This window comes from Passer montanus, unplaced genomic scaffold, assembly GCF_014805655.1.
Source record: "Passer montanus isolate IOZ18808 unplaced genomic scaffold, ASM1480565v1 scaffold73, whole genome shotgun sequence".
NCBI classification, from domain to species: domain Eukaryota; kingdom Metazoa; phylum Chordata; class Aves; order Passeriformes; family Passeridae; genus Passer; species Passer montanus.
The window spans coordinates 2,255,646-2,281,746 of NW_024372481.1; the positions used below are offsets into that span (position 1 = coordinate 2,255,646).

Here is a 26,101-nt window from a genome sequence, read left to right on the forward strand (position 1 = left end):
GCTCCCCCCGGACCTCCCCAGCCCCAGCTGACGACAAACAGCCCGTTAAGGTGGACAAATAATTTTTATTCGTGCATGCAAATACATGTCAATACTGCAAACTTCTTCCATCGAGTCTCTCAAACACCGAACCGGGATGCTCTATCCGTGCCCAGCCAAAGCTACAACCTCTGCACGTCAGTGCTACAGCGACACACGGGCCCCGCCGGGGCCCCCCTACTCTAACACGAAGGGAAACATTACCATTGGGAATCAAAACCGAAATAAACGGAATAGAATTTACTCCCCCATATATCCCCATTTCATTTTACAGATTTTTTTTTTCTTTAAATTATAGTTTTAAATAGAAGCTGAGAATGCGCCATAAAAATGAGCATTAAATCCATCGTAGCGATGGTGCCTGCTTTATACATGATGGGTGTACACCATCTTTTATTTCATTTACATTTCAATCGAACAATAGATTTGCAAAGAAAATGTCTAATACAGACGTAAAAATATTCACACTAGAGCTTCACAATCGGTTGTACAATTGACAAACAGGCCTCTTTTCCCAAACTTTCCAGCTAAGCAAATTTATAAAATGTAATCAATGCAACAAGAAAAAAAAAATTTTCTTTAAAACTTCCAGGGAAAAGAATACGCAGTAAACAGTATCAATGCGACAGCAGATGCTGCAAGCTAACCACAATACTTCGGAGTGGCTGTACAGTGGGTATGTGCAGTACAAATCAAAGCCACGTGTGTTGTATCACAACTACTGTATAATGTACTTGTTTGCCCAGCTAAGAAAACGCATGCATTCCCATGCCTTGGGTAACGGAGATCTACTCTGGAGAAATCCATGGGCTATGTGCAAATGACCTTGGCTTTTGGCAGTAAGAAACGCAGCCAGGCTCTGCTTTATTTCAGCTTTTACAGCAGAATCTTGAGTGATTAAAAGCTTCCACAAGCATCCTTAAATAAATGGGGTGTAGAATTATGTTTGGGCATTGGGCACTTTGATTATTCAGATTTGTTTCACTTCATCAGTGACAGTTTTGGGGATTCTTCCCACCCTTGTCCTGCTCCCTTGCCAGCAAAGAGATGCAGGGGGATGACTACTGCCAAAGTCAGCTGTTCATATATATTGGGAAATTGGGTCATTTGAAAAAGCACATTTATTGTGTTCTGCTTGCAGAAGAGGTCCCTCAATGAGAGGGAACTTCCTAACAAAGGGATTAAACTACAACATAAAAATGGACTTTTACATCCTATAGATCATCTGATCATTTCTCATTTTGTTACACTCTCAAATTCAACACCTTCCTTTAATACCAGTCTAATAATGAAAAGTCTGTTCACAAATATGATCAAGGAGCTGCTGGCATACAGTGTTTATGTACAGCAACAGGTACAACTTGACAACTTGTGCTTTAAAAAAGCAAACAAAACCAATGGTTGGAACTATTCTGAGTTTAGATTGAGTTATTTTAAGCGTTCTTTCCTCAGCTGTTTCTGACCACTGTGCATTATTTTGTACCTCATCCAGCCTAGTACACTATTATACAAGAACAGCATTCAGCTCTTGAGTACAGGAGAAATTAAAATTTCAATTGAGTTATCAAAGCACTAAAACCTTCCAAATTAGACTTCTACAAAGAGCTTAATTAAGAGCTTATTTAACATAATCAGCTTTCTGCAACTGTTTTCTTTTTCCTAAATCAAATGCCAAACTTTAGTGTCCCTGTACTAGACTACCAAGAACCAACGCCAGTTTGCTTTGCAAAGAGTCTAACCTTGCCTTTGAAGGGTCTAGTATACATTCTACAATGCAAAATCTGCATAAACACTAAGATTCATTTCTTGTCACCTGTTTACAGGAACAAAATATCAGTAGCAGGGCAATCACTCTGCTCTAAGTATATGTTAAGAATGTACAGATAGTTATTTTCTCACACAAGCATTCTCCCAGCACAAGCATTAGTCTCTTTTAAGACCTATGTGGGAAATGAGGCAAACCAAGGAATGAATCCAGGTAGTGAGGCAACACAATTAACTTAGATACTAATAATTCCTGTCTCTCTTGCATGTGAAATCCCTGCTGTACCCCTAATGGGGAAAAAAAAATAATTAACCAAACCAAACCAAAATGCTTGTCCAAGCAAAGCAAAAGAGCCAATCTCTTTCCCCAATCTGCTCCGGGCCTTCTTTTCTGACAGCACAGTAAATTAGGCCAAAACCTAAATGGGCATCACTGCTATTGACACACAAAGGTAAGTCACTCTCTCAGTGTCAGAAAATAAGCCCCTCCATAGCCCAAAGGCACCTGATTTACAATTAACAAATGAATACATACTTGTTTGTAAAGGGTCAAGGGCTGAAATTTCAACAAAGAAGGAAGCCAGAGCCAGGTGTTCCCACCTGCAGCTTCTTCTCCCTGTCAGGGCACTGGAGGGCATTAGTTTGGTGGCAAAAACCACACAGTCAGTCTTAAAACCATAATACAAAGCCAGCATGCTGTTAAACCCTCAAATGATTCTTTTGCCTGTCGTTATAGGTTAAAAATTCAACTAGAAAACTCTAGCCTCAGTTGAGAGCCAACTTTCCACATGAAGTGTATGGCCATCCTAGAGAACTGCTCTATGGGACCTCCTGCTGCAGACAAGAGTCTAGAGATACACTTGTTCTTAAATATGCCAAGACCTTGGCAGGAGTATGTCAGGCTTATTTCACTGGACAAACAGGCAAATGTGTGTAAGCAGCTTATCCCAACCCCCTCCAGCAGAGCACAACCAAGTTTTTAAAATTGCCATTTTAAAATTAAAAAGTTAAGGTAAATACACAATCAATTTATGTAGTATATATTCACCCTCAGATCATGCTGAAGATGTTCTGTGGAGTTCTGGTGCACAGAGGGCTCTTTCCCTGAGGGCAAATAAGGACTTCTCAAACCTTTATATTTTCTCTATTTTTGTAACAAAATAGCAATTTAAAATTTAAAAATCTTTTAAAAAAATTACATCACCTTCAACATGGAAGATCTCACTGTTTAAATATCCATGAAAGAGACATACTTGTTTGCATATCTGTTTTGGAATTACATTGTACAGCAAATAATAGTATCTCAGAAGCATTTCAAAAGTAATATAAATTCATATTTACAGAATGGTCTTGGTATAAAATATACAACAATCATATTTATGTCTAACATTCTAAGTTAAAGTTAACATCAATAGGAAATAAGTTAAGGTGACAAAGGTGGTCTGGTTCTTGTATCCATTCACTTCACGGAGCGAGTGAAAGAAGCGTCAGTCTAACCCTAGAGTGAGGTGGCACTGGCTGGAGAAGGTACAGCAACAGCCAAAGGAAACTAAGAAAAGACTACTCGACTGTTTTTCTACATACATTCCTTGACACTGGAGTATTAAATAGATGTGTAAGATCTTCCATACTGACACCAGAATATCAAAACTAACCCTTGGATTTGCAGGTATATTTACAACATAATTATTTCATGGACAGGTTCGTTAGGAGAGATATCAAACACCAATATTTACTTAGTCTAATCAGTAACCCTCAGGGAAATGCCAACCCCCACCCCCCAGAAGCGTGCACAAAACAGTTATCAAAATCTTACCCGACCACATAGCTGTGATTTTGTAAAATAACAACTCAGACGACCAGTAACATGATCCTCTTTAAGCATTTTGCTAGCAGGAAAAGCCCTTACATGCAGTACACCTGGTGAAAGATCAGCTTGGCTTAAAATATTCCAGTACAATTTTCAGAGTAAACAACTTCACAGAAGTTAATAAAAACATAAAAAAATGTAAAACTTGTCACAAAGAAAAGTAAGAGGACAAACAAGAAGAGAGTAATCATCAGGAGGGAGAGTCCTGCTTTCTTCAAAGAAAAAAAAAAGTGGATTTTTAAGCTTCTCAAAAAAATATGCCCAGGGCTCTAGTTCATGTGTATTTATGAAAACCAATTTTCAGTTGACATGTCTAACATGATTCTCAGTCACCTCTTAACAGGGCATAAATTCATACAGTTTTCAGCACTCTGAAGGTCAGATAATGCTATCTCATTGTATTTTCAAGGTCTTTGAAAATAAGTTGCCACTGAATAAACAAAAATTAAACCTGAATACAAGATTATGATTAACAACATTTAACAAAGGTAATTACAACCACCTTAAATTCCCAATATTTAGTTTAAATTAAAACAAAACAGTACAAAAAACAGCAATACCATCTTGTTAGTCAGTGCAAACACTAGATACAGGGTTTTCAAAGGAAAGCCAAGAGCACCTGATACTTTTTGCCAAGTCATCTGGATCCTATAATCTCCAAGTTGAGAACTATCAACGAAAAAAAGTAAAGTAAGAAAAACAAAACCAAAATTGCTGTTACATTAGTGCATAACCTCTCAAAATCGTTGAAAATTGTTTCATGTGTAGCTTGGGGAAATCAATACCTAGTACATTAGCTGGAGGACTTAGGCACTTGATTTACTTCTGGTAACTTTACTTGGACAAGTAGCCTGTGTATGTGTGTCTACAGTACTAAAGCATCAACTGGGGGGAATGGAAACCAAAAGCTGCAGCAAAGCACTGCCCCACAGACCTACAAATAACACAGCAGTGCAAAGCTGAAGGTGTGTTAACCCTGTAAAAGCCTCAAGTCCAAATCTCCACCTCTCAGTCTTCCAACAGGAAACAAGACTCCATGCAAAGTTCCACAACTAAAGAAAAAGCAGCTGCAACAAGACAAAAGTTCTTCTCTCGTGAAACAAAATAGAGACAAATAAGTTAGTCTTCCTTTCACTAGATGTATCATCGTAGGATCCTGCTAGTTTAAATAACTGAGTTGTTAGTTTTCTACAGAAGCCATTTTCAACAAGAATGGCTCAGATACTGCACCGGATTGCTACAAACTCATAAAAAGCTGCTTTAAGCTTAAGTAAAACAATGTCCAAATTCCATTCATTTGTGGAAAGTGAACGCCTTACCCTACTAAAGTAAGTTTTTTTTTCTTCAGAATGCTAATGCGAGAGGGGCTTGAAGTATCAAAGAGTCCACAGGAAATGCATGACCCCAATATTATTTTTTTTAAAAAAAATATACATTATATAATATATATTATATATATAAAAAGCTAGTGTAAATGCTTCCATGGTGTGGTCACAAGCTGGAAAGATGAATGCCTTTCAGCTGTTAACCATCCTGCCATTTGCAACAGGCTTTAAAAAGTCATTTTTATCCTCAGACATAATGTGAGCAGTTTTCAAAATGAGGCTGCCAACACTGACTGATGTGCTGATGGGCAGGCAGCTTGCATTGCTAACAGATGTTGTGATCGGCTGACTGAAGCAAGAAGTTACGGGCAGGATTGTTTTCTGCTCCTCCCTGAGGAGAAAAATAAGTTACACAAATATTAAACAAGGACATGCACAAGTATCCGGAACTGAATTGTGTGCATTAAATAAATACTGACAAACTCATTTTTAGCAACAGGCTAAACATCTTCCTCTGGAATGGTACGCTCGAGATGTTAAAGTAGTCTGCCTCATTTTCAAAGGCTGCTTTACTCATTAAAGACTACAGGACATACAAACCTAAAATAGTGTATTTCAAAATCTACCTCTCCATGGAGATTTGTGCAAACAGTCCGCCATTTAACCTTTTGAAGTTTTTCTTAATTTTTGTTAACTATAAAAATATTCTGCATTTTTTGCTTACTGACTGTGAAAGGTGTTTTGAACAGCTGTGACACGTTTCAGTGTGTACGATTACAACGATGCATACGAACAATGGTACCAGCCTGGGACTTTCAGCTTTCTGGCCTAATTCTATTTCTTAACAGGTTCTTCTCACTCCACCATGTACAAACAATGCAGATGTCTAATCCAAGTCTGAGCAGGTACGTAGTTCATCCTTACACAACCATGCTTCCACTATTCTGATGCTTCTGTTTGTCTAACACTGGCAGACACTGCTGTTTTGTCTAACACTCACAGAATCACAAGGTCTTCACCTAAACTTTGTCTCTTCTGTTCCATAGATTCTTTCTGGTGCTGCTTTAGCAGATGCCCGTTCTCTACGGTTGTTCCATTGAGCAGCTGATCCTCTTGGGAGCTAATCCCTAGCTGTATGTCCAGAATCTCCTACAAGAGAGAAGGAGAAATGCCCATTAACTCTGTCCCTACCAGCTTTACATTTTCCTATTAAGTTCTACTACACTATGCTAATGGAAACAGGAGTCTGGCCATAAACCTCCTTCATTTTATGTCACACTATTAGAATGTCTACCACATTTCACTAAAGGAAAAGCCAATTGTTGAAAGATGGCTGTGAATGACAAGAGCAGTATGAACCGTGAGCTGTTTTTAGCTTCACTAGTATTAACTGCCAGGTATATGAGTGAGAAGTACAAGACCCCAAGTGCTAAATAAAGGATGTCATTACTAGGACTAAAACCAAAAGGCCTTGCTATCAACACACTAATCGATAAAGACTAATGAAAAGACCCAATTGTTACTCACTTCTATCTGTTCCCCTTGCCCATCAGGTTCGTCTGTATCGAGGGCTGACAGCTCCAATTCAATGTCTCGGTCTGGCTTTGTGTCTGCACAGTCTTCAGGATAATCAGTCTAAAAAAGAATTAATATGTTCTCTTAATATCAAGTTGGCTTTTCACTGGCTTCACACAACACTGGAGAATTAAAGTGAAAACAGAAGATGCATTTCTAGCACACAACATTTCTACAATACAAGGGAGCTAGTCAGACAGAAATGAACTTCAGGCATGGACAATATAGGATACGAGGCTAAATCAAATCAGAACAAAGCACTGAAACAGATAAAATGAATACTAAAGAAATTTGAGCCCATTGACAAAATGTTTAAATTTATAACACATACAACTGGACAAAAATAATGATTGCATGAAAGTGATTGTCACATTCTTCCCACTTTGTAAATGCATGTTTGGAGCAGCAGAATAGCAGGTGCACCTGCCTAATCTCAGGGAAATAACTGAGTGCAACAACAGCGACTCAGCTTGCACACAGTGCAATAAATATTTGGGAGTGCTAAAACCAAGTTTCAACTCTTAGTTAAAATTCATGCACTTATATATATATATAAACACCCTCCAAGATTTGTTTCATCCCAATTACCCCTTTCTTTACCTCACCATTCCTCAAATCAATTTCCTTGCTTAAAAGGTTTAAGGTAAGACGACTGCCTTCATCTAGAGAATTCCACTTCTGCTGCATGGCAAGCGCGTTTGCCTCTCTCTGAAGGAGTAAGGAGTTGCTTTTGGCCTATGGAAAGAAGCAGCTCAGTTACCAAACACTACACCTAAAGCATGTGCAGCCAGACAGCTACACTGAGGAAATTTATTTAAAAGCACTTTACTAAACAATTTCTTTTAAATTAAAAAACTCTCATGGTATAATAACTGGTCTTACCTGCTGTAATTCAATACTCAGTAGATCTCCAGTGCTGGAATGCTTTCTGTGACCAGACAAATCTGTTACTATGAACCTGTCCCTTTAAAAGAAAGAAGGCAAAACTAGGAATTAAAAGAAGTTCTCTAAATCAAACACCCCATAACTTCATTAGTCTATCAATGTTAGATTTTTGGACAGAAACTAGATGTGATTTAGACAAAGTGTTCTTCATCTTCACTGTGGCTCATAATACTTTAAGGTATTGTATGAAGCAAACATCCTTATTTTATACATGGGTAAGATGTGGCAAGAAAACCTGAAACTATTCAAGATTTTGACATGACAACTTGGCAGTGCCTGACTCCAATTCTTTGATAGGTCTCTCAAGGGACACACTGCTAGTAATTGTGCACTATTAACTGCATTAAGAATTAAAGACTACACAAGTTTTAACCTAGTTTTTTCCAAGGCTTTATGCTGGATAGGTAAAAAAGTCTTTTACTTTAAAACTAAGAATGTCTATTAATAGACAATCCAGATTGCCCCCACACACACAGAGGACTTTGAAGAACTGCAAGCTGCAGGAAAAGCTGTGAACAGAGCTCGGGAAGGAGTCCGTACCGTTCCGCATAACGTGCTGAAGAGGCAGAATCTGAGCCATAGGCACTCCATCTTGAGTCTACAGCATTGACATAAGGGACATAATCTGCAAAAGAATTAAGACAGCATTCACCATCTTCTCTGCTCTTCAGTGGGATATACACGTTCTGTAGCTCTTTGCATTTCATAGCTGCAGTAAGCACAAAGAGGATGAAATGCTCATGGTGTGCATAAATGATGAATTCTTGTCACACAAAGCCTGAAGCTGTACCTGATACACTGATGGGCTTAGTAGCACTTCCTTGGGAAGCAGTGGCCTGGATTGGATCTGTTGTGTGATAACCTGTGCGGGATGACCTGGAGATTGCACCCCACTTGGAGATGATGGGTCCGTCGCTGAACGGGATTATCGGATCTTCCTCCTTTGCCCTTCTCTGCGTTTCAAATAAATGCACTCTCCTTTTAACGTCCCCACTGTCCAAATCCTACAGATTCAGGAGACAGGAGACACATGGACTCATTTGAGGTGATGCACCTTCTTCAGCTGGCCAGTAACTTTCTCATTACAGTTGCCTATTTACAAAACTGGGAAAGGATATTATGAGCAGAACTACTTTAAAATACTACTAATGGAAACTATGACCTTTTTTTTTTTAAAAGGCTGGTTTAACCAAACAGAAGATACTTCAGCATGGAAGGATCATCACACTAATGAGAGAACATGCAGAAAACCCCTACCATTAACACGGCATTGGAATTGGCAATCACATCCTTGGGCTCTGAGTCGATAGCATTTATACAAGAGCCAATAGTGCCACAAGACCACGGTGAATAGTGAGAGAGATGGTCTTCCTCAAATTTAGTTCCACTCAAATCACTGACACTCTCTGAGAACTACAGAAAAGGGAATAAATAAGCAGTAAATAATAAAAACAGGGAATTCAGTTTTAAAATGAGAACATAATTTAATTAAATAGCAGTAAATGTATCTCAAAAGTGAATCAAGGAGGTCCAGCCATATTCAAGACTTGACTTGGGGACAACATAAGCTGTTTTTATTAAAATTTTAAAACAGTGCCCCTGGCAGCTGTCAGAGAGCAAATTTTGCCACACAAATAACTGCCTGGCCTGCCTGGCCAAGATTTGGGACTGGAATCTGTGTTAGTGTCAGGTTTCTTTAGGCAAATATCTACAGTTACTTAACTGAGAGGAAGCCGTGCATTTTCCTTTAATGTATTAGCCAGTGCTAAATAAAAGTACAACTTACAACCCTCCAACCTGGGTGAAAACGACTAAATCCTGATCCACCTTGAATACATGCATAAGGCACTTCAGGTACACCTACAAGATCTGATCTGAATAATTATTCTTAACATCGCAAATATCACCAACAAAACTCAAACCACAGCTAAGAGTGCTTGGTACAGTGGTTTTCAAACCAGTTTTTGGGACACATCTCATTTAGAGAGATAAAGTATTTTGGTTTTTTTTTTCCTTCAAAAGTGCACTATTGCTATTTCTTGAGTTCCCCTTCTTCTTTACAGGACTTATCACAGAAGTACACAATGTCCTACCAGTGCTTTTTGCCACTTTTAAGGGAATGCATTCTTTGGGACTTGATAAGCACTTGAAGTTTGATTCAAGGCTACTCATCAAGTCAAGCCATTTGCAGTATCAAAATGCAAATACTTTTTTATGGAAAACACAGCTGCTGTTTCTTACACAAAAACTTGGAGGTTCACAAAGTGAGTTCACTAAAATTACATTTCATTTAGTGAAGTTGAATTGAATCACTTCACTTCTTGACCTTTTTTCTCAGTCATGTTATGCATCACCTTAATACCAAAGTGAAATGCATCATTATTAGATATCACTTTCCTTTTGCTAGAAAATTAACTTAATTTTATGAACAATAAATGGCAGGTAGAAAATCTTTCCTAGAAGTATTAAATGGCATCTTACAGAAACAGGAAGGGAAAATAAAGAGGTTCTTTGGCTTCCCACCTCTGTGCTGAAATCTACACTGAAGAGAGGAGAGGGTGGTGTTGGAGATGGCGTTGCCATAGGAAGGGTTGACGATACCAGAGGAGTTTTCTGTGTGTGGTACTGTGCCCATTGCTCCGGCTTCCGTCTCAGCTGCTCATCATAACCAGTCTTCAAATGACCACAAGGCTCCTAGAAAGAATAAACACAGGACTGGATATCCCATCACACTCTAATCAGAAGGCAAATACTTGCATGGGACACACTTGGCTCCCCAAATTTCCTTGGGTCTGTAACCCTCCACTGATATCACTTGAAGAATTTCACAAGAATTTCTAGGCCCATGTATGGCAACTCAAATCTTAGATATGCAATTAATTCAAGGAACATACAAGGGCATTAAAGAGGCAAAGGGGCTCTGGTCTTGATGCAGATGACAGTGGTCTGTTTTGAAAGCCCATTTTAAGGTTAAAAACAAAACAAGAACTTTGTCCAAGTCACACGTCTCGATCAGTGTAATAAACAGGTCTATGCTAATTATTTACCAGCTTTGGGCATTAAAGAGGTCTTGATGCAGATGACAGTGGTCTGTTTTGAAAGCCCATTTTAAGGTTAAAAACAAAACAAAGAACTTTGTCCAAGTCACACGTCTCGATCAGTGTAATAAACAGGTCTATGCTAATTATTTACCAGCTTCCCAGTAATGACCTTCAGAACCAAGTCTGCATGGAGCTGTCCCTTCCTGGCTCTCACTTACTTACCCTTGGTAAAGGCACAGTCCTCTGCTCGTTTGGAGGTTGACAAGCCACAGAGTAATACCCATCCAGAGAGTTGTACCTCTCCCTCAATGATGTCTGATAGACAGATGAGTGCATCACATCCATGGGAGGTAAAGAATTGCTCCTAATAATATCATCCCGTGGGTACATCTGTGGGCGCCAGATGCGCCTGCTGTCATAGACTGGAGCGTACATTCCAGAGGGGACAGGAGGGACTGGCCCATAGGGCTGCGGAGGAGGAGGCTGGTAGGGAGAATTCAGTCGGTCTCGAGGGGGAAATGTGCTGTAATGATCGGCATATGGCACGGAGGCAGGTGGGAGGGAGGATTCTGGAACGTTATTGGACCTCACGAAGCGAGGAACACAGGGAGCCACACCAGCTGGTACTGTTGGAGGTGCTGGGTAATACCCTTAAAAATGGGAAAAATACATATTTAATGCGACCACAAATGACCCAAAATTTTACACCTTATAAAACTGTTCATAGCATTGGTAAGTACCTTTAGAGAATGAGGAGTCACACTTTACACCTCTTACTGACCCTACTATGTTTCTGTTAAATATCACTTCATGTATGACAACCACACTTGCAGATGCAGCGCTGGCCCTTCACCAACTGGACCCAGTTTGGAAAATATTGCTCCTATGTACTGTGGTGTAACTAAGTAACTGAAAACACAGAATCTTCAGCAAGTCTTTATATAGGAAGTGAAAACAGTTATCTCTAAAATAAAAATCTATATTACTAAAAAATAAAAAGTCTATAAATAACCATTTCACACTTGATTTATTGCTCTTTCTTTGGAGAGGATTGCCTGAACATCTCTACCTTTTGAGAGCTTGTGAATGACTCAGTGCTATAAACCACAATTGTTTGCCTGAATATAAACATGCACAGTGCAACCTAAAAAGATAACTGAAACCTTTCAAAAACATTCCAGCAAGCACAAAGACATGTAAGCCTCCCAGCAGAAGTGTGCTATGCCTCTGAATCCTGTCCAGGGATACCCTCACGGATGGGCCATGGCAAAAGCAAGCCTAAATAAAAACAATTAAACGCTAACAAAGGAAAAAGTAGATGAAAGACCTTGAGATTCAAGTTCTTCTGGAGGCTGAAGTATAAGCTGTATAACATACAGCACACAAAGGCAAGAACCACCAACACTGGGAACAAACTGCAAGTGCCTCACATACCCAGCAATTAACAAGATTAGTATTCCATGAAGAGAACATTCAGCTGATATTTAATAAAATTAAATAAAATAAACAAAACAGCCATAAAAGTTATTTCTAATAAAAGATATTTTTCCAGAGAAAAGTTCAGAGCTATTTCTTAATCAGTGCTGATCTCACTCACCTGTCTGTGGGTACTGTGGAACTTCATATGACAGCTGAGTCCTGGGATCTTGGAAATATTGAACGTTATCAGAATGTGGAGGGTAGACAGGTACTCTGGGAACAAATGGGCTGGATTTTGGAGGCACAGAATTGACTTCTGTTCCAATATTAGGAGGACCAGCTGAGGTAGCTGCTGCCTGGCTTACAGGAGTCTTGGGTGGAGAACCGATTTTACTGAAAAGGATTACCAAGAAATCATTAAACAGATCTTCACTTATTTCAGTCACCTCTTCTTGTACACTCCCACATAACATGGAAATTTGGGCCTTGACATTTCCTCTAGAATTTTGGTTTTTTCATACCCCGAACTGATGCTACGTTTTAGACTTTCTCCTAGGAGAACTCAAAATTGGACATAAATGTTTTGATACCCTTTGTAAGTGTATTCTGGTAAAGACAAAGGTTTTGAAAAGCTGAGAGCTTTACCATTTGTCTACATTGCACATGAGTATTGAACAGCTAAAGCAATGGACTGCAGTGCAACACCTTACACAGCTCTGCAGCCACTGAGCACCAGCAATTACTGCAAGCCAGGACCACACTTCAGTATCTGTTGGCCACCCACAAACCCCATTTATTATTTTACAAAATCTAAAAGCAGAATGTTCTGTTGAATTGTCTTGATGTCAAAAAGTCACCTACTTTTCAGGAAGTGATTCTGTGGGGGACCCAGAAGCGTTCTGGCCATTGGCTCCAGTCTTGCCTCCCTTCTTGGTGCTGTCCAGAGCTCTCAGGGAGGTGTCTGCACAGCGGGGGATCAGCTGGGGCACCCCAGGTTCTAGATTAGCTATTCCATTGGTACTTGGCACCATCTTGCCCGTTGCCTCTGGGCTTCCTATGACAGAGATCACGTTTCCCGTGGTGGTTGAGACGGTGCTGTTTACGCCAACTTTGTTTAGAAGGGGGAATGTTCTCACTGTTGCACTGATTTTTTTGTTCCTCAAGCGATATCTACAAACAAACATGTGCAAACACACAAAAGACAAGATGGTATAGAAAGTGCTTATTGTGAAGTTTAATGGATTTGCAAAACTAGCAAAAATAAGGGATGGACGTGGAACATGACATCAAAAAATTACAAACTTATTTTCAACAACTGGAACCCAAAATCATCTCTCCTAAGACCCATTCTGCAGTTATTTAAAAATGCATTTGGGTGAAAACAACTTCAAGAATGCAGAGCTGCATATTGTTCAATAATGCAGTTCACTCCTTAAGTAATTAAAATGTAATTAACGTTCCCTCTTGTACATAATATAACCAATCCTTGAAAGACACTGAGCTTGCACTCAATTGCAGGAAAGGAAATTTTACCTCATATGGGGTAAAATAAAAAATAAAACTGGAATTAGTCTGTAGACATTGCTTTGCTGTATCTTCAATTTCATATAAAGAACTGTCATGTCAAGAGTCCCTCCAAATGAATGAAAATACGAAGAGGATGTTTTCAAAAATCTCTGTAGATTGCTTGGATTTAAATTAAAAGTATGAAAACAAAGGAAAAAGTCTCCCACACTCACTTTTCAAGCTCTTCCTGAGAATGAGCAAATGTACAGTTTGTTCCTCTTGGACACCCCCCTTGCTGTCGAAGGTCTCGGCACATACTTGTTTTGTATTTGCTATTTGGTTGTGGCTTTAAAAAGAACAACAAACAAAAACCACAAGACATTCCTCTTACCATCTATCAGACATTCACATAAAAGTAGGCTTAAAATACAGAAAATACATCCATGGCATGTTTTTACATTTTGCATTTTTAATCAGAGAAACAAGGACACTCCTTGTTGAGGGGCTAAGTTGTCCTTGTATGCATTTCTCTACGGCCATTCTGCTGCATTCCATATTCACAAATGTTAGGTTCTCAAAATCTGAATGCAGTAAATAACAGTATCATCAATTATCCCACAGGAAAGGCCATAAATATTTCAAATCAACAGTAATTCTTCAAAGTTGCATCTCCCAGTAAATGAGAGAGGAAGTTGAAGATATGATACAATGATCAAGTCTGGTTACCTGTGGAGTTTCATGGCCTTTTCTACTGTAATTCTGAATGAAATCCACCAGCCCATGGACCACAGTCTTTACAGCCACCATTGCATTTTCCAGCTGCTCCCATGTTGGAGATGCTGCATCTAAAATGATGAAAAGCAGGGTTGTCACCCTGTCAATAATTCCAGTATCATAAATAAGAGGCACATCTTGTATTACTTTACAACACCAAGTACTAGGACAGAACTCTGAGAGACCTGAAGAAGAATTTATGATGTTCATTAATGGAAATTTCAAAACCAGGAATGGAGGTGATCATCTTAATTTACTTTTCTGGATATGAAAAATACAAAGAAATGTTTAAAAAGCTTGATTTGCATACCTGGATTTGGATCTATGTTTGCCAGGAGCTCTAAATGAGGCCTCAGCCTGTTTAAGTTTGCAGGATCCCCCGTGCGCTGCAAGACAATTGTCAATTCTTGTACACTCTTAGCAAAAGATTCTGGAGATTGAAGCTGAAAATAAAGGGAACATTAGTGTGCTGCATCTTACAATTGTCAACTACTGATGTCAAAAAGATATTCATGACATTGATTCCTAAATGCAATATAGAGTGTCTTCAGATGGCATATAGAGAGGATCAGTGGAGAGAAATTTTATTTCTCAACTCAGAATCTGCCCTATGAAGCTTCATCATAAGACACCAAAAAGTTAATTAAAGTACTTCATATGATGAATATGCTACATCAGGGAAAAAAATTTCAGTCTAGTTTTAATTAATATTTGATAGAACTACGAACAAAAACTTAATTCATGGAGTTCTTTGATTTTTCTTGTAACATTTAACAGTCAGAACTAATCCTACAAAGATACTAAAATCATCCCTTTGACAAACCTTGTCAATAATGGATTGCATGTGTGATTTATGTGCCAGGTCTCCATACAGAAGGGAAGACCACTGCTCTGGTGATATTCTAAGTCCTGCTTCCATGGCAATGTGAACAATTTGGGCATCGTGCTCTCTCCGCAAAGCCTCGTAACTCCGGAACTCTTCTTTAAGCTGCATCAGAGAAGAATCTTCATCCCTTTTAGTGACCTAATAAACAGTAATAGTTAAACATTCCTTCTTTAACCAAAAATCTCCATGTTCATCACAAAAAACCAGCTGCACAGCACAAACCACAAGTGGTGTTTTACCTTAAAGCATGATGCTCTATACAGTAGCTGCACAACATGACCAATGCTTGTTTTAGAGGCCTGAGGAAATCTTGGTTCCAGCCTTTGCACAACAAAAAGTACCAGAACTTTTCTTGAGAGTGCAGAGCCATCTTCCAGTGCCAGTAATACAAGTTTCAGTGCCTCCTCTTGCATAGCTTTAACACACAAAAAAATGAAAGTTAAATATATTCCAGAAAACAGGAAGGCTTATGTATTTGAACAGGTAAGCAGAAACATCTAAATCATCTTGAATGTAATTCCTTATTGCCTTTTTTTTTTAATTAAAAAAACCCAGCTTTTAAAGAAAATTGCTAGTTTAGAAGAAATATTTAGAACCACTCTAAGCACAGCAAACTTAGAGCTAAGACTAACTTCCAGTAATAAACACATCAGTAGTGCAGTTTTTATACTTTTCTCCACTGTGCAGTCTTGTAGCTATTGTTCTTCCAGGCACCTCTTCAATGCCACACCACGAAACTATAAAATAAATATGGGAACAGTACTGGAATGCTATCAACAGTTACAGGAGTCAAGAGAGGACAACTTCTATTTTAAAGAGAATTTTCTTGCTTCTGCACTTGCTTTAGCTGCATTCTTAGCTATGAATTTGTTTTCTATGTATATAAATCATTGTAAATTTAGTAAGTATGCTGCAGCTGAGGTTAGGCTGATTATATTGACAGCCATTCAATTCCAGCCACAGGCAGCAGTACAGCCAGCCTCCTACACTCCATTACAAACTGTGCACAGCGTGTGCTTATTGACTCCTCTTTGCCAGGATTTTTGAAATACTTCCTCCCAGTTTCAAAGAACATTTAATGGCCCAGAAGAGGAAACAACCAAAACCTTTATGGCAGAAGATTGTACTACTATTTGTTGGGGTTTTTTTCCCCTTCTCCTTTCTTTCTGGCAGAACATCTTCAACTGAACAGAACAAATTTCAAAACATTTTGGTAAAGAAAAAGTACAGCTAAAAATATTATATTGCAGATGTACAGGTCCCTTACCTGGTCCTAGAAACTGGCACCCTCGTGCCCTGACAGCAGCCCAAAGATTGGCAGAAAGCTGCTGAGGATTTTGGTGCTGCAGGATGAGTTCTGTGACAGTTCTCTCTCCCAGCGACCGAGCTGCCCTCATGGCTCTGACCCGACCCTCCTCCTCCACCAGCTGACAATTCACCAGTGTCACAAGCTTCCTCTGCATGGGACGGCTCAGTGCACTCTGATTCAAGCTTGCAACACCTTCAGAGAGAGGGAGAAAAGGCAAAGCAGTGCTTCTCATCAAATTCATCTGAGTGAGACAAAAAAAATGCCTAACAGTGTATGTCTTTCTCTAGGACGTGGATACCAGTCACAGGTGCCTTCCCTTCTCTTAGGCAACTCTGTGTAATTCTTTATCAAAAAGAACTTTAATTAAAATCTTAAACTGACATCAAAGCCATCCTTTGGGGAAAGTTCAGTTTCAGTAGAAAGTTAGCCCCAAGGCAGTATTATTAAATAGAGTATTTTGTAAACTCAAAAATAAGAAAACCACAAACAAGTGTCACAAGTGTGAATAAGTTTTTAAAGACACAAGGCAATTTTATTAGAAAAATGAGAGTATTATCTCACTGACATTTACAATCAGTGCTGAAAACACAACGCTGTTAAAAGCAAGCATCAAAATTTCACTGCTCAGCAGAGACTCACCTTTTCCTCCACTTAATGGCTTTAAGTAGAGTGCCAAATCCTCAACACATTTCTTTGCTACTTCATAATGTTTGTTCTCTCCTACATTACTCAACTTTACTGTCTGATGATCAGGTACCTAAAAAAATGCAAGGGGGAGGAGGGGGGAGCAGAATTACATTCACCTGGCTGACCTCCCCAGTGGTACCCACATCACCATTAATTACATAACACTGCAGATGTGCACTGCTCTGAGAGCAGGGAAACACAGGACCCACCCAGGGCATGGACATGGCATAGGGAACAACAAAAAAGGCCCAAGATGAAGATTAGAATGATGAAAGATGGTTTTTGTTATTACTCAACACCTCAAAAACAGAAGTAGGGCAGAAAACAATAACCAGTGTCTAAAAGATGAAGAACACAAGATCTGAGAAGGTGATCAGTATACCAGATCACCATGATTTACTACAAAAAAAAGCTTTAGCACAAAATGAACTAGCAAGAATATAATAAAGCAAAGTTTAAAAATTATTTAAGCATCATTTGGGCATGCTGAAATCTTCCAAGAGAAGAAGCAGGAAACTTAACTCGGTGGAAAAAAGCTTGAAGTAGAGTAACAAGGTCAGATAAGGAAAATGGAGGGAGTGTTAGTCATAATAAATTAATTGTTTGGAATACATTGCAAGGAGTTAAGAGATCATGAAAATAAATGCTGTGAGATCACAACAATGATCTGACACATAAAAAAAAAAGAAAGGATCACGTGAACTTGAGAAACAAAAACACTCTGACATAATGTCATTGCCAATAGCTGTGTCAAGGCATGTGATAGGACATTACAAAGCCAAGTAAATATCATTTTACTGCCTCACCAAGGTGTTAGAGAGAGAGTAACATGAAAAAGCACATGAATCAGCATAAGGGGAACAGACTTATTTAGTCTCCATAAAGTGCAGTACTGATTATATAATCACTGTTTTGCCACTGCTACGAGACAGCACAGGGAACATTCCTGGCCTGATTAGCCAGTGTCTGCAAACGCAACTGAAAAGCCATCATCAAGCATATTTAAAAAAAATTATACACACACACTTCTGGAACTTGGTTAAACAGCCACTTCCAAACACGTGACATTTAGGAATGAGATTTCTCACAAGGCTAAGATGAACGAGTGCAGTCTGCAGGTTCACTCATTCTACTGACAATTGAGACAGCCAACTGTCTGCTTCCCAAAGGGAATTTGTCTCCAGTAACAGTGCAAGAGCCTTTTAAAATCAGAATTCTGGTTACAATTAGAACACGTTTCCATTTTATGAGAAGATGGCCCTGAAATGGTGAAGCTGTTTTTAGAGTACGTATGGACTCCTAGAGAGTCCAAAGTTAAGCCTTACCATTTATTTGGGCTCAAATGAGGAAGACAGAGCAGCACGCATACTGCAGCTAGCACAGAGAAGGCAACAAAATGAAATGGCAAAACCAAGAGCTGCTTCAATGATACCTGGGCTCCAACGAGCTGGAGGAGTGCAAAGTTCACAGGGAGCACATCGATGTCGGTGTTGATGGCAGTCTGGTCAAAAGGACATGCCTTGCGATGGAGCTTGTTCAGGCAGGTCTTGCACACGGTGTGAGAGCAACCTAAGCTGATGGGTTTGTGCACATTCTCATCAAACTCATTGTAGCAGATTGGGCAGGACAGAAATTCTGTCCACTGAGCTGCCTGCACAGGCATTGTGGAAGCTGGACACTTGTTTAGCAGGCTAGCAGACCATTATTTCACTGTACTATGTTTTGGCAGCTGTAAGTGAATAACAGAGTATTTAAAACATGCTTTCTGGCAATTTAGAATAACTTTTAATTAAAAAACAGACCACAATTTCAATATTACCAAGACAAGTACAAAACCAAATCCTTATGCTGAAGTACTCAAAAACGCCATCTCTGGGTGAGTTTAACAACTGTACCAAAAAAGGCTCATGAACTAAATTAATGCAGACTACCCTAAGTTAAACTCATTCACAATAAATGGCATTAATTATTTTGGGGGAGAGGGTGTGGCTTAGAATGTTATTTTCATTTGAAATGAAGTAAAACAATGCCTTCCTTCTGCAGATCTTCATCAGACACCAAACTAAACGAACTTTGCTTTTTTAAAAACACATTTTCTCTTTCTGTAAAATGGAAATCAACTAACAAATATCAAGAGCCATAAGAAAGCAGTAAAAGAATGAGAAACCAGTTCTTAGTTTTATGATTCTCGTGTTACTTCCGCATTTTCTTGCAAGAACTGGAGCACTCAAGGGCAGAGATTGCTGCGTGCAATTTTGCTTTCCATATTTCTACCTTACATATAACTATGTCCATGAACTCACAGCAAAGAAATCTTTGATGTATGTAAAATCCAGGTATTTAGGACAAAACCTATGATAAGGTAAGCAATAACTTCAGATGGCTTCCTTGTCTCTTGAAAAGTCTCACTCTGTGCAATAGTACCAAATAAATTGTTTACATAAGTGTATTTCAAAGAAAATATGGCTTTATGGAGATTGTTGTTGTATCTTACATAAGTCACATTCCTGGAAAAGGTACCAGGCCTAAGAAGTTCATCAAAACTGTTCTCATCCAAGCTTCCATCATCAGGATTTCCACTCAGAGCTCCACCCTGGAGGGAGCAGCCCCACCCTGGGCTGTGATGTGCCACCGTGTTTGCTCTCTAGGCAACCTACAGACCAGTTGGGTCACTTCAAGGCTATGAACAAGCTTGTTACAAATGCAAATCCACAAATGTTTTAATGACATGCTTAGCATTCTATTTTTTTACTCTGATGACAGAAAAAAGGTAATTGTTCTGAGGAAGCTGAGATGTTCCCTCTGTGTTCAAATCTAGAAACTCCTTACTGCAGTTCCATTGTTGGCTGTGCTATGGTTTAATTAAAGCTAAAGTACCAGACCATTGAAAGAATTACTAGAAGACCAAATAGACTCTTATCTGTGGATGTATTTTATGTTAATTATGACCATCTGTTTAGAAATCCTATTTAGTACTATGAACATTCAGTGCCCTTTAAGTAACAGGATACTTGTACAAGATGTCCTTATCTCAGAGAGCTTTTCAATATTATGCAGCAATTTTTGCCTCAAATGAATTCCCATAGTAAAACACATCAAACTGGAAGCTGAACCTCTCAGAACCAAACTGCTGAGGTTACACTCCCAACATAAGCCAGAAAATTCCCATGTATTGGACAGATCAGATTTTCCTCCAGCTTCTATGAAAGCAGAGTCAAAGCTCTAGCAGAGATGAACAAAAGTTGTCTTTAACATGCTATTGCTACATGTGTCTTTTAACCAAGGAAATTTAAAAGCAAAACAAATAAGAATAAAGCCAAACACTGAGCCAACAGGCCCAGAAAGACCTTTGATTCCTCTGTTAAGAATCCCACCATTTCCTTTAGCACATCTGCTTCCCTTCCAGCCAGACAAGAGATGGACGGAGCTGCAAAGCATGTCTGTAAATACTCAAAGTTTTCTGCAGCACTACCAGAAACATTAGGACACCAACATTACTGCTGACCTAGGGCTGATAGTGCTGCTTTTTCACTTGACTGCAAGACACAGGTAACAGCACAAACCAGAGCACTCTGGAAGTGTGTGACTGTCATGACTCACACTGGGAAAAGTTTAGGAGGCTGGTACACAGAGAGCTCAACTGCTGGCATGTCACTAACGAGCTCCTAATAAACAGTCCCTGCGTCCACACTGCTCATTAATTATCTCACACACGGGGATCTCTGCTCTGAGACAATAACCACGCTCAGTTTCCACAGGTGCTTCAGAGACTTGCAAGAAACCACCTCTCTGTTTACGAGCTGTTAAAATACAGTTGCTTTCCTGACCAGCATAGAAATGAACACAACAGATTCTTCAAGTGTGCACCACCAGTTTTTAAAGATCTATCTCTGGGTGTTTAATCATCCCAAATGACAGACTCTACTAAGCATGTGTTGACCTTCAGATTTCTTGACAGGAAAAAAAATCTAATTAAGCCAGCAAACAGCTGGGAAAAGCTCTTGACTCCCAAAACTTCAAGCAGCCATACAGGGAGAAATCTCCATCCTTTATTGAGCCTGCCAGCTCTCCTGCCACTCTTACACCCCAGTGTGTAGGAAAACAATCTCACATCTCCTAATTACCATGTCAACTCCTACAAAAAGCATAAGCCAAATGTTTAATAGATTCTTGCTCCTTGTCAGAAACAATGTATTTCAGGGATGTCCTCTTGAAGAACAAATTGCTTCAGCACTCCAAACTGAGCAAACACAAGGAGGAGAGCAAAAAAAGAAGGTAAACTAGAAATCCTTTGGATTCTGTTTTTAACAGGCAGCACACCCCGTCAGAACAACTGCCCTTGGTCTGTCTGTTCATTCTGCAGATGTGTTATCTATCTCTACACTACACAGGGCTCCTCTTCCCTGTCCAAGCAGAAGCACCCTGCAAAAAAATCTCAAAGAAGTGGCTGATACAGAAACTGGCCAAACATACAAGGAAGCAGTGTGAAAAGCCACGGCAGTTGCTATTAAAAAGATCATTACATTGAAATTACAATTAGTTTTATAGTATTACTACCAGTAGCAATACTTCAGATGACAAACTGAGAAACGTAAAATGCTAAATTCAGAAATTATGTAATAATAAAAACCAGTACAGCTGAGTAACGTCGTGTTTTTAAAACAGCAGTATTTTCCTATTGCAGTAATGGCTGCAACGGATCAGAGTAACAATGATAACTGACTGATTTTCTCATTTTAGACTAGAATATCTGATTTAATTAGAATGTGGGATGGAAGGGGAGATAAGTGAAAACTCAAGACCTTCCTCAAACAGCTATACTACTTACAAGTGATGGAAGCTATAAGATTTAGATGTCTTTAATATTTTTATATTAACTTTTAGCTACCTAATCCCAAGACATTCTCAACAACTAATCTAAATCATTATGCTTACTCAATAACCTCTGGACATGATAAACAGAATTCAATTCTGATTTCCTGAAGAAACCAAGCTTAGGTGATCATGCTGTTCTGTTAGTCTGCTCCTCTCCCACACTGCCCAGTCAGGGCATTTGCCAAAATGCGGACAGGCAAGTTTCACCCCCTGTGACAGAAAGGGCTGAAGGCTGAACTCGGTTCCCCCACGGCATCAGCTCGGCTCAGGCTCCTCCAGCAGCTCCCCTGTGGGCCATGGCAAAGACAAATAAGCAGAGCCTGGGTGAGAATGAGACACGGAATAATTCTGTCAGTGCTGAACAAAGGGAAGTCTTCTCCACAGATGAAGGAAACGCTTGGAAAACTTGTGAAATTATACGGCATTTTCACAATTGAGGCTCGGTTACAATCCTACTGTGGATTTAAGCCTAAAGCTTAGAATTCAATTGATTTTGAACCACTAAGTTAAAGAGTCCCTGATATTGACTTGCTTTTAATGCTGACTGCAGAGATCATGGTATTTTATTTCCTTTTTTAAAGTGATCTCCATTAAAATTTTTCATTTATGCAGATGAATGGTTGGTTTGTACTACAAGGAGGCAGCTTTTTCCAGCTTTCCTTCCTAAGTTATGTAGTTCCTGAAAGCATTCTGACTGGGTCAAAAACTCACATTTCACATAATATAATTATCAGTATTAACGTATTCTCTGGAAGAGCTAGAATCTTTTATTCATTTCTCTTCAACAGCCATCATCCACAGATCTAAAAAACTGGCTTCATTAAAGGCTTAGGGAAGCACCATCCCCATAACAGCTTTGCATCATTCAGCTATGATGGCCTGAAATTGAAATAAATCCTCTTTACTGAGGTGCCTTGCTTATTTCTACACTCCATAATATCCGTCACATGCAAATCTCTTTACATCATGTGAAAATTCTATACGTAAAGTCTTTAATGACCATTAAATACAGTATTTCAATGCAATTATTTCACTGAGCTATAATGCTCTTTTGAGCATCTGCAGCCCAATTCAAGTTCCAGAAAAGTCACCAACAGAAATCCTGCTGGGAAGGGACCCATCATGTCCAACCCTGCTTCGTGCAGGAGTAGCTGCCACTACACCACGTGTATCATGCACACATTCCTGGAGCTCTGGCAGACTTGGTGCCACAACCACTTCTCTGGTGAGCCTGTTCCAGTGCCTGGCCACCCTCTGGGGGAAGAGCCTTTCACCAGTGTCCAAGCTGAACTTCCCTGAGAGCTTCACTCCATTTCCTCGTGTCCTAAATAGAGATCTGAACATTTATGTGTACCCAGGTTACGTTTTGCTGAAATGCCTACTGGATTCTCTTGTTAACTGGTTAAAAATCAAAGACTGAATCCTCTCTGCCTCCTTAAAACATGGCTGAAGAGTCATTCCCATCAGCAGGGGTACAATATAAATTTCTGTTCCTGGTTGCTCAGTGACCACCAAAGTTCACTCAGTTCAGGGTTAACTGCCCCAAACCAACACCAGAGTCACTGGACCCTCAGCAGCTCCCACCTGCTCCTCCCTGCTCAACCCCTGCTACACAAATCATGTCAGCAGATTTTAAAAGTTTCCTAAATACTTATGTAATGCCACTGTGGGTTTTTCCTTGTGTTTTGTAGGTGTCCCTGAAAGGAGAGCCTGTCCTTGCCACCAGCCTGATACCAACTCAGCTTCTGTAACAGTATTGACTTTTCAGGACTAACTGAAGGGCAAATAAATTAAAGGGTTTTTTGCCACCCAAATCAGTTGAACTCTCTCTGAACGCAGAGAAAGGGAATCCATTTCTAAGCAGATCTACTTTGACACAGTTACTCCAAGAAGAGATACAGTGTAGAACTCCCAACTTTTTGGTAATACTTTCAGTGAATAAGGACTCCCATGTATGGTTTAGTTCTCCAAGGTTTTTTGTTTTTACATGACCTCCATGTTTAAACTATAATTTTTTTAGATGAGAAATTCTGTATTCTTAGTATTTTTTAAACCATTTTAATGAAATACCATTTATATTTTGAGATATAGGCAAGAAAACATAGGGCTCCACGGAGCTGGAAAACCTTTTTAAAGGTTGTACAGAATGACTTTAGATGCCCATGGACATATAATTTTTATTTTTTTCCTTTCCTTAGGGTTGTCCAGTCAGCATGGAGAGACCCTGAACATTTGTCCCATTAAGGGTATATAAAATATCACCAAATGAAATGTAACATACTCCTAACAGATGCTATCAGCTATTACCATCTGGGTATTGTAATTATTTATCTATTTTAAAGCAACAAAGCTTTAAATAAATGAGATCAACACTCAAGATCAGCACTTTGCTTTGGGATGCCTAAAGCACTGACACGTGTTAGAATTTAGTATTTTTGAAAGAAATGTTCACAACCTCAACAAAGACAGAAATATGAATTAATAAAAACACCTTTTCTTGGGAAGCTTTGCTTACAATGCAGAAACAAGAAACAGATCACAAAAAAGGCATGAAGGTCTTGGGAAAGTGATTCACTACAAAAATTAAGACTTCAGTGTTTCATGGAATAATCCTTACACCAGCAACAGAAGTTTCAATTTCTAGTGTTTCCACAGATATTTAAGAAAGACCAAAGGGCAAAGAATAGTATTTTGATTCAGAAGATTTACAGCTGTACTGGCTGCTTCTCATTTAAGATTAGATCTTTTCTGCCACAATTGCAAATTTACACCCTTGTAATCCAAAGGACTGTTTTTAATTTTAGTTTCATTACTATGATGCAGCTATATTGGCCATGAGAGAACAACCACAAGAGAAGCTTCAGGAACTACAGTTAAACCCAAACAAAATTCTAAGTTTGCATGGAAATTAAACAGGCCTAGATCAGAAAATCTCCTGGTTGCCTGTCGAAACTTTGTCATTATTTTCTCTCGTTAGAGATCCACGCCATTCCCCTCTGAACCCTGGATGAACTGAACACTCATCACTCTCCCACCACTCTGCTGCCCTTCTGTGCTTTGTGCTGACTCCTACACTCAACTGGAAACCCTCCGTGCACCTCGGGCATCAGCACAAGCGGGACGCGCTTTTCCTGCTCGGTTCTTTTGTGTTTTGGTGTTTAAGACACTCCAAACGCGACACGGTGGGTGCAGCCCTAGGGCCTGTCTCCCACCACGACTGTGCTCCACCATTACCCCAAGGCACAGCTCCATGTGTATTCCACACTGGGAATATTCATGGCTCCGGTGCGACTCCGGACTGCCCGGTGCTGCGGCTCCCCAGGGAGGGCACCGGGAGCTCCCGCCTCCGTGCGCCGGTGCCCGGAACGCCGGGCGGCCCCGCGAGCTCCCCGCGGCTTCGCCCCGTCCGCAGGCCGCTGTCAGCCGCACCCGAGCCCGGCCCCGCTCCCGCACCAGGCCCGGCTACCGCCCCAGAGCCCGGGCCCGGCTCCCGCACCCGGGCCGGCTGCAGCTCCGGGGCCCGGGCCTGGCTCCCCGCTCCGCTGCCGGGCCTGCTCCCGCCGTCATTTCGGAGCCGCCACCAAATGGCTGCCCGGGTCCCCGGGCCGGCCCCGCGGCCTGCCGGGCGCAGACACCCCTGCGGCCCCCGACGGGCCGCACCGGCCGGGCTCGGAGTTACCATAGAGACGGCGGTGCGGATGCGCCCGCCGCGCGGGCCGCGCCGCCAGGGCCAAGCGGGGGTCACAGAGACGGCGGGACAGAGCGGCGGGCGGCGCCGCCGGCGCCCCCTTGTGGCGCGCCTCGAGCAGAGCCGCCTCAGCGGTTCCTCGGTGCGCAACGTTTGCGTCTGGCGTCGATTATTTATTGTCCTCTTAAATTTTAAGACTTTCGATTATAAATTGTCGTTCTAAATTGCAAGTGATGACTTTATCACTGCTGGCGCTGAGGAGGAGGAGGGGATGGGAGGCGCCCGCTGGCCCAGGTCGGTGCTCCCCGAGCCGCCTCAGGCCGGCGGGGCCCGTGAGGGCCGGGGAGCGCCGGCCCAGCACGGCAGCCCCCGGAGCAACACCCGGCAGCTGCAGCTGC

General features: G+C 40.5%; 1 protein-coding gene and 1 non-coding gene across 8 annotated transcripts; both read right to left on the bottom strand.

Moving 5' to 3' along the window:
• Nucleotides 1-45: 45 nt before the first annotated feature.
• On the bottom strand, nt 46-25,716 carry RC3H2 (ring finger and CCCH-type domains 2). 7 transcript variants are annotated; one of them, XM_039730618.1, is made up of 21 exons: nt 25,695-25,716; nt 18,573-18,869; nt 17,093-17,210; nt 16,412-16,645; nt 15,384-15,559; nt 15,082-15,282; nt 14,569-14,701; nt 14,211-14,329; nt 13,718-13,830; nt 12,840-13,148; nt 12,157-12,371; nt 10,782-11,209; nt 10,042-10,212; nt 8,776-8,931; nt 8,309-8,522; nt 8,059-8,143; nt 7,456-7,537; nt 7,174-7,308; nt 6,526-6,633; nt 5,999-6,147; nt 46-5,389 (listed from the first exon to the last, which is right to left on the bottom strand). In XM_039730618.1, exons 2-21 carry the CDS (start codon nt 18,801-18,803, stop codon nt 5,191-5,193), a joined length of 3,576 nt encoding a protein of 1,191 aa, XP_039586552.1. In that variant the 5' UTR covers nt 18,804-18,869; nt 25,695-25,716; the 3' UTR covers nt 46-5,190. The 7 variants fall into 7 exon arrangements, with proteins under 7 accessions (XP_039586552.1, XP_039586551.1, XP_039586550.1 ...); XM_039730617.1 differs by lacking the exon at nt 25,695-25,716 and adding an exon at nt 25,250-25,630; XM_039730616.1 differs by lacking the exon at nt 25,695-25,716 and having other exon boundaries at nt 18,573-25,630.
• On the bottom strand, nt 14,790-14,903 carry LOC120512474. The gene has a single exon (XR_005630020.1). It is a non-coding gene; the product is annotated as a small nucleolar RNA SNORD90 (small nucleolar RNA).
• Nucleotides 25,717-26,101: the final 385 nt, after the last annotated feature.

Excerpts from the sequence above, each read along its gene's own strand:
- RC3H2 (XM_039730618.1), bottom strand. The coding sequence starts at position 18,803 with ATGCCTGTGCAGGCAGCTCAGTGGACAGAATTTCTGTCCTGCCCAATC. Across the intron at positions 13,831-14,210 it reads AAGGCCATGAAACTCCACAG|CCACAACCAAATAGCAAATA; the intron begins GTAACCAGACTT and ends TTCTTTTTAAAG. Across the intron at positions 10,213-10,781 it reads GGACTGTGCCTTTACCAAGG|GAGCCTTGTGGTCATTTGAA; the intron begins GTAAGTAAGTGA and ends TATTCTTTCTAG.